At 46.3% G+C, this 16133-nt stretch overlaps 3 protein-coding genes and 1 long non-coding RNA gene across 12 annotated transcripts in view; 2 read left to right on the top strand and 2 right to left on the bottom strand.

Moving 5' to 3' along the window:
• Positions 1-4670, bottom strand: part of WWTR1 (WW domain containing transcription regulator 1) — a 39088-nt gene extending 34418 nt beyond the window's left edge. The window contains exon 1 of the mRNA XM_015872127.3: positions 4058-4670. Within this exon, the coding sequence (XP_015727613.2) occupies positions 4058-4443 (386 nt within the window). The 5' untranslated portion in view covers positions 4444-4670. The remainder of the gene's footprint in view (positions 1-4057) is intronic.
• A 140-nt stretch (positions 4671-4810) lies between these two features.
• On the top strand, positions 4811-12387 carry LOC107318405 (uncharacterized). Of its 3 annotated transcripts, XR_014933496.1 has the most exons (5): positions 5249-6244; positions 6990-7091; positions 7842-7990; positions 10743-10812; positions 12129-12387. It is a non-coding gene; the product is annotated as an uncharacterized LOC107318405 (long non-coding RNA). The 3 variants fall into 3 exon arrangements; XR_014933498.1 differs by lacking the exons at positions 10743-10812; positions 12129-12387 and adding an exon at positions 4811-4829 and having other exon boundaries at positions 6173-6244; XR_014933497.1 differs by lacking the exons at positions 10743-10812; positions 12129-12387 and adding an exon at positions 8792-9148 and having other exon boundaries at positions 5320-6244.
• On the bottom strand, positions 12302-15303 carry COMMD2 (COMM domain containing 2). 2 transcript variants are annotated; one of them, XM_085513504.1, is made up of 5 exons: positions 15230-15303; positions 15013-15090; positions 14615-14697; positions 13369-13542; positions 12302-13004 (listed from the first exon to the last, which is right to left on the bottom strand). In XM_085513504.1, exons 1-5 carry the CDS (start codon positions 15294-15296, stop codon positions 12975-12977), a joined length of 432 nt encoding a protein of 143 aa, XP_085369630.1. In that variant the 5' UTR covers positions 15297-15303; the 3' UTR covers positions 12302-12974. The 2 variants fall into 2 exon arrangements, with proteins under 2 accessions (XP_085369630.1, XP_015727654.1); XM_015872168.3 differs by having other exon boundaries at positions 12302-12889.
• RNF13 (ring finger protein 13) overlaps positions 14707-16133 on the top strand; it is a 20817-nt gene continuing 19390 nt past the window's right edge. For 4 of the 6 annotated variants that reach the window (XM_015872167.3, XM_015872166.3, XM_085513497.1 and 1 more), the window contains exon 1: positions 15461-15535. The gene's annotated coding sequence lies outside the window, so the exon portion shown is untranslated. Of the gene's footprint in view, positions 14843-15460; positions 15536-16133 lie in introns of those variants that run through there. The other 2 variants (XM_085513495.1, XM_085513493.1) reach the window with 2 other exon arrangements.

Raw genomic sequence — 16133 nt, 5'->3', positions numbered from 1 at the left:
ATGTCCCAAAGCATCTCTAATACGAAACACAAAGGTGAGCTATATCTGAATTCCTACTGAGCAAACTTGCATATTGTATCACAGCTTTCCTACCTGTTCAGAACTCTTTAAAATAAGTTGGAAGGTGCATCAATTTCAGACAGACATCACTTGCAGTACTGCACTTCAGAGCAGTCTTGCACAGCATCATTTCTTTTGAACAAAAGAACACAGCCAGGGGCAGCAATGCAAGCACAAAGGGACCACTAAGTCACATCTGATCAACCAGTGGGTATGAGGGAAAAACACAAACCCCTACGGTGTATGTGAAACGCTCCAAAAGCCCTGTTCTGCACCAAGTGCCTCTCTCTAACACACCACACCAAAAACAGCAAGGATGTACGGCCTCTCGCTAGGCACAATCTTTCCACAAGGACCAAGAGAAGATGCACTGGTGTGAGCCATCTTACGAAGTGTACATCGTGCCCAGCACTGTCTGGTTGCAAACGAAGATCAATACTGTGAAAGTGTCATCTATATGAATAGATGAGGGTGTCAAATTTTGGACACTTTTAGCAGAACTCTACAGAGCTTCCTTATGCGCTGCCCTTCATCTCTCCCACTTCCAGCTGTATGACTGCATTCCCGAGCCAGAAAGGCGCCTCTGCCTGGAGTGCCGCACAGCACCCAGTGCTGGCATCAAACATTACAGCCCCTGCAAAGCTAACAGAAACTGCCCTCACAGAAAGCTTGGATTTGGAAATCACTCGAGCACTTTAACTGCTTCAATATTACTAGTTTTGTTGTTGAAAAAAAAGTATTCTCATTGCATCTGTACTATTTGTTTCTGTCTCAAAGTTCTGCTGAACCTGCTCAGCAACATAAAACTGTCCGTGCATTAAGTAAAGCTTTTCAACCAACAGAAACCAGGAGGAAAAGCTCGAACATCTCCAGCAGATCACAGACTGAAAGCAATTAGCCTGCTCTGCCCTTGACCAGGATTTTATTGGCAAATATGTCCCGGTATGGCAAATGTTCACTATGCTATTAAAAAGAAACCAACAAGCACATAAAAGATTGAAGTAGCAACAAGTTTAACAAATCTGTTCAGTGTAAGCACTGCACTGTTTACCTTCTGGAATGAAATCACACTCTGATCACAAAGCACTCTACAAACATGGGGAAAACATTAAAAGCTTCATTTCTGTTTATAATATGAAGCTGTACTGCCTAAAAACAAACTGCTGGAAATAATACTTGAAAAATTCTTTTCACTGAATATGTGTACACAGCTCTGCATGTGGATCGATAAGCAATAGACATTCCCACTTACCAGCACAAGAGCTACACGAGGCAGTTGGCCTGTCTTTCCAGAAATCCTTTTATCACAAACAAATCACACTTAAATTTTTTCCCCACATGCACACGGGGAAAAATGCTTTAGATAACGTTGCTGTGAGTGTGTGTTTATTACTCTGTCTTCCATCCCCCACTTCTGCGGTTTGGTATTTAATTACAGGGTGGAGTGGTCCCCAGGCTACTTATGTTTCTTCAAGCCCCAGCCAGAAAACTTCTGCAGGAACTGACATGCACGAGTGTGTGTGCTGCGAGCCGGAGCTGCTTCCTGGTCAGCAGCGCTAACCAGGATCACTGCTAACTGAGAGGCCACTGCAACTTCCACCCAACTGCGGAATATACATTTAAATGAAAGAAGCGGCACACTGTGCAGAGCACAGGGGCTTTAGCAGGACACAGTTCAGCCACACACTCTCCATTTTCTCCTCAATTTTCTTTTGCTAATGAATGTTACCAAATTTTTATCATCAGGCTGGAAAGAAACAGCAGTTTTTTGACAGACATCCCCTGAATTTACTGTCTGTGGTAAATGTAACCTAGTGGGCTTGGTTTGACCAAACAGGATTTTAAATGCATGATCTAACTTGAATCCTACATAATATTGCATAGCTTTAAATGTGACTTTCCATAAACAACTTTAAATTTTTGCAGAAAATGCTATTTTCACCTTAAAAAAAAATAAATAAAATTATATAGCTTGCAAAATACTGTGGTTCAACCAGGATTGATTTATAGTTAGGCACTGCAGCCAGAAGCACTGAACTCTTTTAAAAAAAAAAAAAAAAAATTAAAAAAAAAATTTAAAAAAAAGATTTTCCAATGAGTTTTTCTGGAAATGGGCAAAGGGCTCACTGAGAAACAACACACAGACTAATGTAAGTAACAAATTACTAACACAATGAAAAATTGGCCTGATATTAAAAGGATGTTGTTAATCAGAGCATTACTGTTGATACAACTTGGGAAAACATGAAAGATGCGGTGGGGTTTTATCCACAGCTTTTTTAAATACAGGACCCACCATTTTTTAGACCCAACAACAATTCAGCGTCTTGGAACACTGTGTGTCTATGTCAGAAATGCGGGACAGGCGAAGGTGAAACCGTGTGAGCACATTTTGATATCAGTCAGAGCCAAATGGCAGACAAAGATGATGTTATGTGATCTATAGCTGGAGTGTGAACACTTGCTTGCCAAGCCCTAGCAAGAATGTATATAAAGTATTTATTCAGGAACAATCTGCCACAGTGTTGCTATCCATAAGCTCCCCTTCCTCTGTACTGCTCTACTGAGAAAAATGCATGCAAAGTGCAGTGGTAACGTCTCAGTGAGGTGATAAACCAGATTAGCAGACACAAATCTGGGCCCTTGTGAGCACTCCCACACACTGACATACAGAATGGCAAAAAGAAATGTATTTCCACTCTTTGGTCTGATGGTGACAAGCACAACCCAGACTGTAAAAAGGAATTCAAGGACTGGGATCTCTGGAGATTCCAAAGCCACAAAGAAAAGAAATCATTATAGAATCATACAAATGTGTATTTAGTTACTTTTACCGGAAAAGAACATTCCCTGCCTTTCTCAAGTCCTACCATGTGCTTGGTATGGCTGAATACACACAGACACACAGTCTCACATGAGCTCAAGATGTGTCTATTCTGACAGAAAATAGGTGGGCAATCCCATAGCCCAACTCCACTATTTATTCCATTAGAAAACACCTGGAGCACTGCATTCAGATGTGGAGTCCTCAGCACAGGGGAGAGATGGACCTGCTGGAGTGTGCTCAGAGCAGGGCAAGGGGTGACCCAAGGGCTGGAACATTCTCCCTGCCTGGACAGGCTGAGAGCTGGGGCCGTTCAGCCTGGGGAAAGCTCAGGGAGATCTGAGAGCAGTCTGCCAGTATGTAAAGGGGCTGCAAGACAGAAGGGGACAGACTCACTAGCAGGACCTGTTGTGTCAAGACATGGGGAAATGGTTTCAGGTTAAAAGAGGGGAGATTTAGACTGGATATAAGAAAAAAAGTTCTTACAATAAGAGTGGTGAGGGACTGGCACAGGTTGCCCAGAGAGGCAGCGGGTGCCCCATCCCTGCAGCAGCTCCAGGTCAGCCTGGATGGGGCTCTGAGCAGCTGATGGAGCTGTGGCTGTCCCTGTATTGCAGTGGAGTGAGACCAGGCGGCCTTTAGCGCTCACTTCGAGCTCAAGCCATTAAACATTCTGCAGCGATGCCTTTGCCAGGTTACCACAGTGCCACTTCATCTACAGTGAATCCGGAGCAGAGGTACAGAACCCACCGCAACAAGGTGCCGCTGCCTTAGCACATATTACAACTACAGCCTGTTCCCAGCCCTATTAAGCTGCTCTGAACCAAATTCCAAACGTCACGAACACACTTTGTTCACAGCGGACCGGCAGCGCGGCTGTCACACCCGTCCCAGCACATCCCCAAAGCAGGGGAGCCCCGCGCCCACCCCGCACAGCTCGTCACCACGCGGCGCTGAGCTCGGATCGCGAACGTTCGTGCTGGGACCCCGAGCGGGCAGCGGCAGCGGCGGGACGGCACTAGAAGCCGGGAACTGCTCGGGCGGGCGGAGACTCCTCGGCCCAAACCCCGCTGCGCCCCGTCCCGCCGCCGCCCCGGGCCCCTCCGTCCCCCGTCGCACCCAGCTCAGCCCCCGCTGCCCGCGCCCGACCCGCCCGGCGCCGCGCTCGCTCACTTGAGGAAGTAGCGCTGTCCCGTGTGCGTGAGCGCCATCTCCCAGCCGGGCGGCAGCGGCAGCTCGTCCGTCACGTCGTAGGAGCGCTGCCGGAGGTGCCCGTGCTGAGGCGCGGCGGCCGAGCCCACGAGCGACGCGGGGGAAGAGTGCGAGCGGACGTGCTGCGCCGCGACGGGCCGCGGCGGGGGAGCGCCCGAGTCCGTGCTGGACTGCCGGGAGTGAGAGCCCGAGTCCGGCTCCTTGAAGAAGGACTCGGGCAGGATTTTCTTCCGCCAGGAGCTAGGCCGGGGGTTCATGACCGCGTTGAACAGCGCCTCGAGCTCCGTGTCCAGGTCCTGCGTGACATGGATCACCTGCTGCCCCGGCGGCGGGGCCGCGGGGTTCATGTTCCCCCGGTCAGCCCCGGCGGGGGCAGGAGACGGCAGGACACGGACGGGGACGGGGCCGGCACCGCCGCCTGGGGGACGCGCCGCGCGGAACGGCAGGCGGCCCCGGGGCAGCGCCGTCCGGCCGCCTCTGCGCCCTCCAACCACGGCCCGGCCCGGAGCAGGGAAGGGCGGGTCAGCGCACGGGCAGCGCGGCGCCTCCCCCGGGCCGAGCCGAGCCACCCCGGGGCGAGGACAGGACGGGACAGGACGGGACTGCCCCGCCCCGCACCGCCCCGCACCGCCCCGCCGCGGTTATGCAACGGCCGCGGAAACTTCGGATCCTCTGAACCGCTGCGGGACGGGCTGCTTTTAGTCCGGCTGTGTATGCGGCGCTGCTGAGCGCTGTGCGGTGCTGTGCTGTGCGGTGCTGTGCGGTGCTGTGCGGTGCTGTGCGGTGCTGTGCGGTGCTGTGCTGTGCGGTGCGGTGCTGTGCGGTGCTGTGCTGTGCTGTGCGGTGCTGTGCTGTGCTGTGCTGAGCTGTGCGGTGCTGTGCGGTGCGGTGCTGTGCGGTGCGGTGCTGTGCGGTGCTGTGCTGTGCGGTGCTGTGCGGTGCTGTGCTGTGCGGTGCTGTGCTGTGCTGTGCTGAGCTGTGCGGTGCTGTGCGGTGCGGTGCTGTGCGGTGCTGTGCGGTGCGGTGCTGTGCTGTGCTGTGCGGTGCTGTGCTGTGCGGTGCTGTGCGGTGCTGTGCGGTGCTGTGCGGTGCGGTGCTGTGCTGTGCTGTGCTGTGCTGTGCTGTGCGGTGCTGTGCTGTGCTGTGCTTGCTGGGAGCCTGTCGCAGCCGCCCGGGCCGTATCAGCACGACCCGCCCGCCCCTCGCTTCCGTCCCGCACGAAGTTTGCGGAGGCCTCAGGAGGGCGGTGCTGCGGGACTGGCCCGGGCTCGGAGCCGGCCGTGTGCCCTTCTTGTGCCCGCCCGTGACGGCGGAGCGCTGCTCGGCGCTGCGGGAACTCGGAGCGTGGAACTCGTGACGCGCGGACAGGACTTGGGCAGCCTCGTGGGCTTTGTGTTTAAGCCGTCGTTCAGGAAACTCGTGGCAGCATTCTGGAAGCAAAATGATGCTTAGAACAGTGCAGTAGCTTCACAGTGTGATTTAGTGATGCTTTGGCAAGGGGGCCATGTAATTGGTGGGGGGAGAAGTGTTAATGAGGACGTGTTGTACCCTATGAATACCTAAGAAAGGATTCATCCCTGTGCTGGCCGGTAGGGATGTAATTCAGAGTCCTGTCGCAAATCCCCAGAACTCACTCTCTGGTGATGTTACAGATACAGCTGTGAGGCTGCTTCCATTCCAGCAGCCTCTTTGCAGCCTGGTAGTCTATGTACCAGAAGCCCAAGCTGTGATCAGAATGCATTCAATGCATTCCTGAGGCTTTCTGCAATGGAAATGTGAATCTTGCCTTCCACTGTCATTTTATTCTCATAATTCTAAAATAAACCAACAAGAAAACCAAACAACAACAACAAAAATCCCCTCTTCTTTATATGGAGCAGCTTTTGAATAATAACGAGAAAAAAATTGCTTCAACTCTACTGCATCCATAAGGAATAATGACAGAAGCGTTCCCATGTCAGTGTTGCTTTTTGTAGTAGGAAGCAGCGCCTGTATGACTGCACGCACAAAGATACCGTGTTGGCTATACTAACACAGAACTTTATTTTAGTCATTTTTTTCATTTTATTTCTGCAGCTCGGACAGTCTCTAAGCTCTCCCGACTTGTGAGGACATCTCCTTTTCAGTGACCAAAGAGAAAGCTTTCAGGTATGTCATTCTTTTTTTCTGAACTAATCTCCTGTTTCTTGACTTCAGAAGCATTCACTGCTCTGAACTTCACGTGGCTTCTCCAGCCAAGAACTTGGGCACTGCTTCTGAGCAGTCTTTGTCCCATGATCAGTGTCACACTGAATATGGGAAATGCAGATTCTGAGTTCATGGTTGAGGCCTGCACATGAAATCTAGGCTGAGATCAGTGCCCAGGAGCACATGTTGCTCTTCATTTCCTGAATCCCTTGCTCCGGTACATGTCCTCTCTCACTTATTTATTTTTCCTTAGACTTCCTGTTCACATCTCATCAACAGGCAGGTCTCCTCCTTGTACTTTTTGCCACATGTGCTGTATTTCTGGTCAGGAAATCCAGTACTCCCAAGATTTGTTCACACTTCCCTTCCCTGACAATTTTCCCTGCTATCTTTTGTACCATTCCTCTGGCGCTTCCTTACTGGCCACTTGCTGGTGTTTTTACTAGCTCAGACGGCAGTGATAATTGCAGCACCTGCTCCAGAGTTAGGCAGATATTCCATATGATTTTTCCCCTGTAATTTCCTTATTTAAAACCTTTGGATATTAGATGATTGTCTGTGTATATGTGCGCTCTGTTGTACAGATAATGATCTGAACACGAGTGTTTTTTCATACAGCCTTTACAAGGGCTTTTACACTTCCTCCAGGCCTCTGTATCCTTGAGCAGAGGCACACCCACCTGTCTGCCATTATGTTCCTTTCCAGATGACATGTCTATTCAAGGCAACGCTCTGACAACTTTCCTCATGGTGACATCTCATCTACGTTAATTAGAGCACTTCCAGAAGATAGGATTGCATCTCATGAGTAAGCATACACCCATCTGTTTTAAGCTTAAGCAGTATTTATTACCGCTGGAACTTTTTCCTTTAGCAAGATAGTATTTAGTAGTGTTTCAGCTGTATTTTTTTTTACTGAACAGTAAGATTAGCTGCTATTGTACTACGTGGTGTTGGCTAAAGCATTTTCATCCACTAGTCCGAAAGTTATTAAAAACGTAAGTACAACTTCTCTTAGCAGCATTGTTGTTGTTATTCTTATTTTAGAAACAAGTAACTTCCTTCTTTTGGCACAAAGATAGGATATGACCAACAGCACTTAAAGGAAATGATTCAATACACTCAGGTCCTTGGGAGACAATGGCATTTTGCTGGGTGTGGGATTAAATGATAAAGGAACAAAAATGATGTAGAAAGCTTCCTTATCATTACTTATTTCTTCTAATCACAGTATCACGCACTGTAAAAAATAAGAGCATAACGTTATCTCAACTGTGTGTGCTGTTCAACTGTTTTTTGAACTGTACAGACATTTTCTTACACAACTGGAGGATTTATAACAGTATAGTACTTTTGGTATATCCTATAGTACATCTTCTAGTGGCAGATTCTATCTATACATAAGTACAAAGCCAATAAACAAATCAGAAGAAATAGGTGCACTTCCAAATGTACGGTTAGGTAATGAGTACCTATTGGTTTAAACATCGGCCGTGTTGTTATTTTCAATCTAGATTTTTTTATTTTTTATTTTATTTTACTTTTTTTTTCTGCCCAGGAAAGCTGGCACTGATGACTATGCACATGTGATATCTATTAGAAAGATTTCAGGATTCCCTTGAAAAATCTCATGGTTCCCGTGTAACTGAGCATCAGTCATTTACTGCTAACCAGGGAAAGCGTTCACACTTCCTGCCTTCTGCTTTGGTATGTACTGTACAAAGAGACTTTCAGTGGTCATTGACTGCTTCAACTTGCTGACATATAATTTAGGAAAGCACAGCCATGTGTTAAATGAAAGTTTTTATTTCTCCAAGATAAATAGTGGAGAAGGAATAAAATGTAATAGTAAACACAGTACATAATGTTTCACTATGCAAAGGTACACATGTTTTAATGCACCTATTTACACTTCCAAAACATTATGCAGTTTGTCATGCTAATTAATAGTTTATATTTGCTTTTGTGAGAACTGCTTAATGTTTAATACCCATATTTTTATGTGTTACGCCCCTGGTAGTAGTTCTAAATTAGTCTAATTTTCAAGGGACTTCTTGCAACAAAGGTAAGCTTATGTAAATGTATTTTGTTTTTTTAATGAAGGGATTAGCGCGTAAGATTCTGTTTTCATTTGCGTGCATTTCACAGCTACTTATTTCTAACGTATCTAACAGCTTTTAGACTTTGGCTGGCACCTCAGGATGTATGCAAAGCATATCCTGTGCAGCCAACTTTGATGTGGTTTATATAATACACAGACATGCTGTATTTTAACAAGTTTCACCAGAACAGCTATGTCAGCGTCTCCCCCTCCAGCCAACATCTCCAGGCCAGTAAAACTTCAAATGTAGACACAGTCTGCTAGCTAAAAAAGAACTTACATCAGCTCAGTTTGTGTCATTTTGTAAACTGATGTAACTTCAGTGGCAAGAAGGCTATGTGAGCATCTACAGATGACTGCACACATTCATTTTAGAAACAGCTGTTGTACCAATTTTTCTGTCTTAGAGGTTGCCCCCCTTACAGCAAAGCCAGGGGAATGGGACACGCAAACACTGCTCGTTCACACCAATGCAAAGTGAGTCAAACGCTTGAACAGTTTGCACCAGTGATCTGGACAAACCTGCAGTGTCTAGCTCTATCAGATGTTACTCTGATCAGATGTTATCTCCACACTGGAGATAGAGCTGCGTGTTTCAGCTCCATTGCTCCGTTCCCAAGAAGATAGTGGCAGAAAGCACACAGGCATGCCATCATCAGTTTGTCTCAGGTGGCTTAAAATGATGGTGAAACTGAGGTTTGCTAATACAGCTCACTTTGTACTTAAATTAAATAGGAAAAAAAAATAAATCACTTTTGTGGGAATTGTGGTAATTTACATTTATCTTGAGGGAAAAAAAAAAAAAAAGCAGTAGAATTGAAAACAATTGTGCTGCAATATACCAGACCCTGACCACAAAGCAAACATGGAGTGACAGCAGACTTCCTTCCCCTTGCCTAGATAACTAAGGAAGAATATGGTTTTACTCATGGAGTTTCACCAGGCTATTCCTAATCTTGGACTTCCTTTCCTATACGCTATCCATTGTTACATTACAAAGTCACGGTATAGGAAATAGGTGTTCTTATATGAACTGGAACCAAAACAGAATCACAGTCATACCTTTGAACTCACACATATAAACGTTTCATCAACAGCAATACACTTAGGTCTAATACATTTGAATATTACATTCAAAAGATAATTCTAAGATGAAATCTAAGAGTTCAAAGAATTTTCTGTTGAACAAGAATCTTAGGGCTAATCCAAAATTCAGACACTGATATATATACGCGTGTATAAATCTGAACTAACTTCATATGCCTGTTTCAATGAAAACAGTTTTCTCCATAGAATTCAAGAAACATCAGATTAATCAGAAAGCCAGATGACGGGTGAAAGAATATTCAGTTCAGTACATTAGAAGATTGCAGGAATGTTTGATAGAGACAGACAGAAGTACGAGAAGATAAAACTTGTAAGGGAGTCTAAATGTGCCCTAGAGATGGGGAATCAATTAAAACTCAGGTCAGTATATTTAATAAAATGGATTGCAGCCATACACATCCTATTCAAAAGGATATAAACAACAGGAGGAAGAAAAGCACTGCTTTGTGAATTTACTCAGTGCTTAAACGAATACAAACATTTACAACACTGAACAGAACACATCATCCTGACTTTAAAGAATTGAATGCTCTTTGCTAAATGTTTTAACAAATTGATTAGCAAGTTCAAAGGAAACAAGATGCCAACCAGTGTTTTACATTGCTTTGAAATACTGAAAGTTTTATTGTTTTAGTTTAAAATTGATCATGAATTCAGAAAATGCAAAGTGAAACAGTTTAAGCGAAGTCTTGAGACCATCAACAATTTTAATGAAGGACAAACACTGAAAATGATTGCAGTGAACCTCCTCCAGAGTGAATGAAAAACAATTAAACTTTCTGCCCTCTGCTGTTTAAACCTGGTATTTCTGCACTTCTACATACGCACAAGTATAGACTGAAGAAACATTCCTGCAATGCATCATTCTCCCCACATACAAATCTGCGTGAGAGCATGTAACTGAGGGCTGAGTCTAACTCTGCTTTTCAGGGAACTGCCTATCTTATGCTGCCAATGCTTGGACTTTTAGTTCTTTTGTGCACTCAGAAGTCTGCACCAACACGATGTTCATCTGAATTTAGTGGTCTATCAAAAAAAAAAAAAAAAAAAAAAAAAAGATGCCAAGGATCCACTCAAGGAAGGGCAGTTATTTGGGATGAAATTATTTCTTAAGAAAACCACTCAAAATGTTCTGAAATAAAGTTAACAGGTAATGTCTTCTGTACTTAAAAGGCTTCTAAAGATGAAATATTAACACGCTCAGCTTCCTCACAGGATACTCAGAATTTAATGTTTGTAAAGTCCTTCAAGGTTAGAACACACCACCTACAGAACAAATCCAGTCAGTCACTTTCTTCAAAGTGATGTAACCTCTTGAGAGGTAATCTGCATTTTGTTTTTTTCGTTTTTTTGGGTTTTTTTGCTATGAATAAAATAATTTATTCCAGATTTACAAAAGGTAATTATAAAAAGCCTTCAAATTTAACTTTCTTCTTAGATTATGTAGAAATAAAAGGGAAAAAAAGCCTATAAAATAAGATGGGTTAAAAGTAGTAACAGTAGTAGTGAAAGGGGACATAAAAAGCTTCTGGGACATGTATCTAAAACTTGTGTCTTTACTGCCATGACCAAAGACTATGGCTGTAGCGAGGAGAGAGACAATAAAAACACCCACCTACATAGAGACCGGTTTTGTATTTTTCCTGAAAATATTGGCCAATTACATCAAAACAAACCAACCAACCCCAACAGATCAGAAATCCCAAGTTGTAACTTTTGATCATATTTAATTACCACATGCTGTATGGGAAGGAAAAGGAAAAAAAAATCATATGCAAAAGGCAATTGAAACGCTTTGCTGAATTACCTGTGGGGAAGGAAATCACATTGTAGACATGCTACGTAAAACAATTAAACACAGAATAAGCAACTCCAAATTCGAGAAAATGGACCTTTTTTGTTAAGTGGTAGTTGCTTATTGATTGAAGCACTTTTACCATGCAAGTAGTACTTTTTCTAAGTTCTAAACAGAGAGAAAATAATGCATTTGTGAATGTGTGAGCTCAGCTGGTCCAGAAATGTAGTGTCACTACAAAAATCACTGCCATCATCTGAATGTGGAGGTTCTTGTCTATTTATTCTCTCCAATAAAACTCAAGGGATTTATCATGCAGTCTCACTAGTGACAGTGAAACACTAATTGGTAAAACTACTTACTGCTGTCACAAGAGCTATGAAATACTGCATATAAATACAACTGAAAAGCGTCTTTTAGCATAACCTTTAGAGGACAGCTTTCTTAGATACAGAAAGGCTTTATTTACTGTGCAGTACTTAGCTTGACTTTCCAAATGGGAGGGGGGCAGGGGGGGAAGCCCAACCCAAGCTGTTGTATCACAACACAAAGATCGGATTTACCAGAAATTGGCTGTTTTCTTGCCTGGCTTACTAACCAGTAGTTTTCCAACTTCTCAGATCACCTTTACATGTAGAAATAGTCAGCACACTAACTTACACTTAGGCCACAAGACCTTTTATAGGAACTGCTACCTGTGGAAATGCCTAGTGGGGCTTACAAATAGCCTTGTTAAAATTGAAGTTCTTGCCACCTGCAGGTCTCACCACAAAGCTGGGAACTAAGTTTTCATAACGTGCTACATTGTTGCTTTGTGAAAACATTTCCAATGCACTTACCAGGAAGCAGGTGTTGGGAGAAGTGAACAGCAGCAGCTGTGTAACACCTACCCCTGAGCTGGCTGGATCCCTTGGACAGGAAGGCAGCAGACCCACTGGTACATTTGTATTTCTACACGTACAGAAGTCTCGATGGAAGAAACATTTCTGTAAAGTATCATTCTCACAAGCGTAGGTATTGAATAGGTATTTTTATTTCAAAACAAGGCAAAAACAGAAAAATCTGCTTAATAAATATAAAAACGTGCACAATCTCCTATAATATTGAGACAGCTTTACTTATGTAGAATGTAGAAAAGCTCTTAAAGTAGAATCATACTCACTTAGAGCTAAAGGAAGTCTTCAGTACAGCACACTGATTTTCTACATACGTAAGTAATGTGAAAGCAATTACTCATCTTGTATCAGGCAGGTGTGTAAAGTTAGCACCAGAAAATGTTCAGCCTATAATTACTGACTCAAGATCCTGGCCCAGGAAAGCATTACATCTGATCCAGATGCTTATTTTTGTTGACACGTGTTAGTGAACATTGAGAGCCGACCATGATGACAGTCTTGAATTACTTCTATTTCATGTTTCGTGCTATTCTCTTACAATGGTTTGTCTTCATTTCCCCCAAGGCTTGTTCCAGTTGCTGAATTAGATGGAGGAGGGTGGAAGGGTCAGTTTGTAACACTTGGGTAGTTCGATCTTCATTATCATTAAGGTGTAGCTTTATAGTCACCACAGGCTTAATTTGTTGCCTCAGACTTCTGCTCGCAAGCTGCGCGAGGGTTTAAAGGAAATCAAAATAGGGAAACAAACAGCAACAACAACGGAAGATAGTTGAGAACTTTTACATCGACAGTTCACAAAGTTTCCAGGACCTGCTTGCAGGCCTGTTTAAAGAAATTCATTCACATTAAACACAATCTATTAATTATTTCTATAATTAGGCAACACCTATCCACTTTAATTAATGCATTCAAAACATTTATGAAAATTAGCTGAAAGCAAAGACCGATTGCACGATGGAGCTATGAATTCAGTTTTCATAAAGCAACAAATACTTTGCACCGTTACATATGCTGTTCATCTTCCAACTACTTCAGTATAATAACAAAACTACGTCTGTTTGAAGCATATGAAAATACTGCTATTTATATTATTTTGAAATAATGCAAACTCATATCTTTATAGTTGCTTGTGCTATTAAAAATATAATGCAAAATACAGAGTACCAATAGAAAAAACAGAAGTTACCTGCACATCTAGTCTCCATTCAAGGCTGTGATAGCTGGGAAGCTTTGGTGCCAGCTCACCAAGAATGCTTCTGATCTCCTTCCTGTTATCAAGGTAAAGCTGAAGCAGTAATTTGTTCAGCTCATCTGAGAATCCCAAAACATGAATGGAATCTTGGAAGTCCATCTCAGAAATCTGGAAATTAACAATTCAGGCCTTACTACAGAGCTATGCAATAATCCTTCTCAACAACAGAGCTGTAAAGTCAACACCATACATGTTGTGCATTGCAGTTGCTTTACTGCAGGAATACAGGGAAATGAGTTTACAGCTGGAAGAAAACGAATAAACAGCACATTTTCAAGTATTTGAGAACAAAATACAACAGAAAAACAAGCATCTGACGTTTGCAATAATTAAGTAGATTTCCAGACAATCAACTTAGCAACAGTATGTAGTATTGATACTCAAGTTACAAATACTCTGAAATGGACAGCATATCTTATACGTATAAGGCACCAGGTACAGCTTCAAAGCCTATCAAAACTATCAAGACAAAACAGCCCACTGAGGCTGATCCTCCCAGATCAATTGGCTGCGCTGAGCTGGAGGAGCTCAGTTCATCACTGCTGAAGTAGCGATTTAATTTATCTGTCAGCTGAGGCACCTTACTTCAAGGCAACATTCTGCACTAGTTCATTCTCTCTACCTTCTCTTTAGAGCAGCATTGTTTAAGTTTAACTTAGAATTACTTGTCTATGGATTCCTTTTCTGTATCACCAGTGTTCAAACAGTCTATCCAATGGAGTCTATCCAATGGAGTTATTATCCAGCTGTAATTATTTTACTATCTGCACACGTTCACCCTGAATTTCCAATGTCAGCATTTGAAAACGCTCTCAGGCAACACAAAGGGAATTTGTACTGTGGGTCAGCAGCACGTGCAGAAAGAAAACAGCTCTGCTGAAGTTGTGTTATTTGGACAGAGCTTAATCCTGAAGCACCCTTCATTACACAGGCTGAAGTACTGGGTGACTCTGCCATGCGCTGTCAGTGTTATGCTTTGCTATCAGGGACACTGCATACAAATCCTAATGTTCTCCATGCTGAAGCAGCATCTTAATAAGAACACTGCAAGATACACTGCTTTCATTTAAATAGATAAAGATCCATCTCATCAAAACTTGGACTTTTCCCCTTCCATCAGTACTTTGTAACTCCAATTGCTCAGCAGACATCCCTGCATTCACCACGGGAGGCGTCTCACCATGAGCTTGGCGCTTTCTGTCAGCAGGTACATCAGTGCCTCCACCCCGCGCTGCACCGTGTCAACGCCAGCGCTCAGTTTTCCTTAAAGAAAGCAGAATCGCTGTTAGTCCTCACAGAGCTGCCGCAGCCCTGACACACAGCCGGGTATCGACACAAAGCTGGAGGAGTGCGCGTAGGGAAAGAAAGTGGAGGTGGAGCACCCTGCAAACAGCGATGAGAGCAAACGGTAACGGCGCGGTAACGGTGCAGCAGTGCCCGCAGTGCCCCATCCCATCCCGTCCCATCCCATCCCGTCCCATCCCGTCCCATCCCATCCCGTCCCATCCCATCCCGTCCCATCCCATCCCGTCCCATCCCGTCCCGTCCCATCCCGTCCCATCCCGTCCCGCTCCTTACTGGCGGCCGCCTCGCACGCCTTGTTTGCGGCTCCGCGCCGCAGCAGCTGCACGGCCAGGTGTCCCAGCTCCCCGACGGCTGAAACGACACGAAGCGGCTCCGCTGTAACGGCGGCTCATGTCGGCCCGGCCGTCACCTGCCGCTGCCGTCCCGCCCAACGACGCGCATCCCCCCGGCCCCCAGCCGCGCCCCGCCGGACGGTCTGAGCCCCCCGGACCTGCGTTGCCCAGCCGGGACAGGCCGCCCAGGTGCCGCTTCTGCTCCTCCGACAGCACCAGCAGCATGGCGGCTCCAGCGCCGGAACGGGCGGGGCGGGCCGGAAGGGCACGGCGTCCTGCCCCGCCCGGTGCGTCACGTGCCCGTGTCTGAGTGACGTGTGTCTGGAGCAATGGGGCGCTGCGGCTCCGCGCGTCTCCTGGGGGCGGGACTTCCGGCCTGGCTGCTGGGCGGAGCTGAGCGCGCCATGGAGGCGGTGTAGGTGCGGCCCTCGGTCCTGGAGCCGGGCCTCGAGCCGGGCCCGCAGGTGTGAGGGGGTCGTGGGTTATGGGGGTCATGGGTTATGGGGGTCATGGGCTGTGGGTTACGGGGGTCACGGGCTGTGGGTTACGGGCTATGGGCTGTGTGCTGAAGGGGCGGCTGCGGCGTAGCTCGGCTCCTACCCGCTGTGCGTCGTTCCGGCTCCGCAGTTGCTGGTGGCGCCGTCCCGCCGCTCGTTGCGCGGCGCCTTTTCGGTTCCGCCTCGCGCCGTCGTTGCGGCCCCGGGCGGCGCCTCGCGCTGTGTCGGTTCGTTCGGTGCCGTTCGGTGCCGTTCGGTGCCGCGGGTCGGGGCTGAAGGAGCCGGGCCCGGAGCTCGGCCCATCGCTGCCGGCCGGGGGGCGCGGTGCAGCCATCACCGCACGGCGCTCAGGGCGGGCGGGGCGCGGGACGGCGGCCGTGGGGAGGAGTGACAGTGCGGCGGGTGGAGGGGAGCGGGGGGTTCGGGGCCTGTCGGCGGCATCGGGCGGCGGCGGAGGTCGGTGATGGTGGCTGGCCGTCAGAATGCTGCAGGCCGTGCTGTGTTCCACATACACGTGAGAGCCGCCATGTGGAGTAAATGCCCGTTGTGCTGCGCTGTGCGGCTT

The sequence above is a fragment of the Coturnix japonica genome, chromosome 12 (genome assembly GCF_054131305.1).
Source record: "Coturnix japonica strain WE chromosome 12, WE-NBRP24, whole genome shotgun sequence".
In the NCBI taxonomy this organism is placed as follows: domain Eukaryota; kingdom Metazoa; phylum Chordata; class Aves; order Galliformes; family Phasianidae; genus Coturnix; species Coturnix japonica.
The sequence above is the reverse complement of the archived record's forward strand: the minus strand, read 5'-3'. Positions and strand labels throughout refer to the sequence as shown.

Bases quoted from the DNA above. Each gene is read 5' to 3' on its own strand.
- COMMD2 (XM_015872168.3), bottom strand. From the start codon at position 15,296: ATGCTGCTGGTGCTGTCGGAGGAGCAGAAGCGGCACCTGGGCGGCCTG. The intron at 15,091-15,229 runs GTCCGGGGGGCT...GTGTCGTTTCAG, and splicing joins GTCCCGGCTGGGCAACGCAG to CCGTCGGGGAGCTGGGACAC. The intron at 14,698-15,012 runs GTAAGGAGCGGG...GCTTTCTTTAAG, and splicing joins GGCGTGCGAGGCGGCCGCCA to GAAAACTGAGCGCTGGCGTT.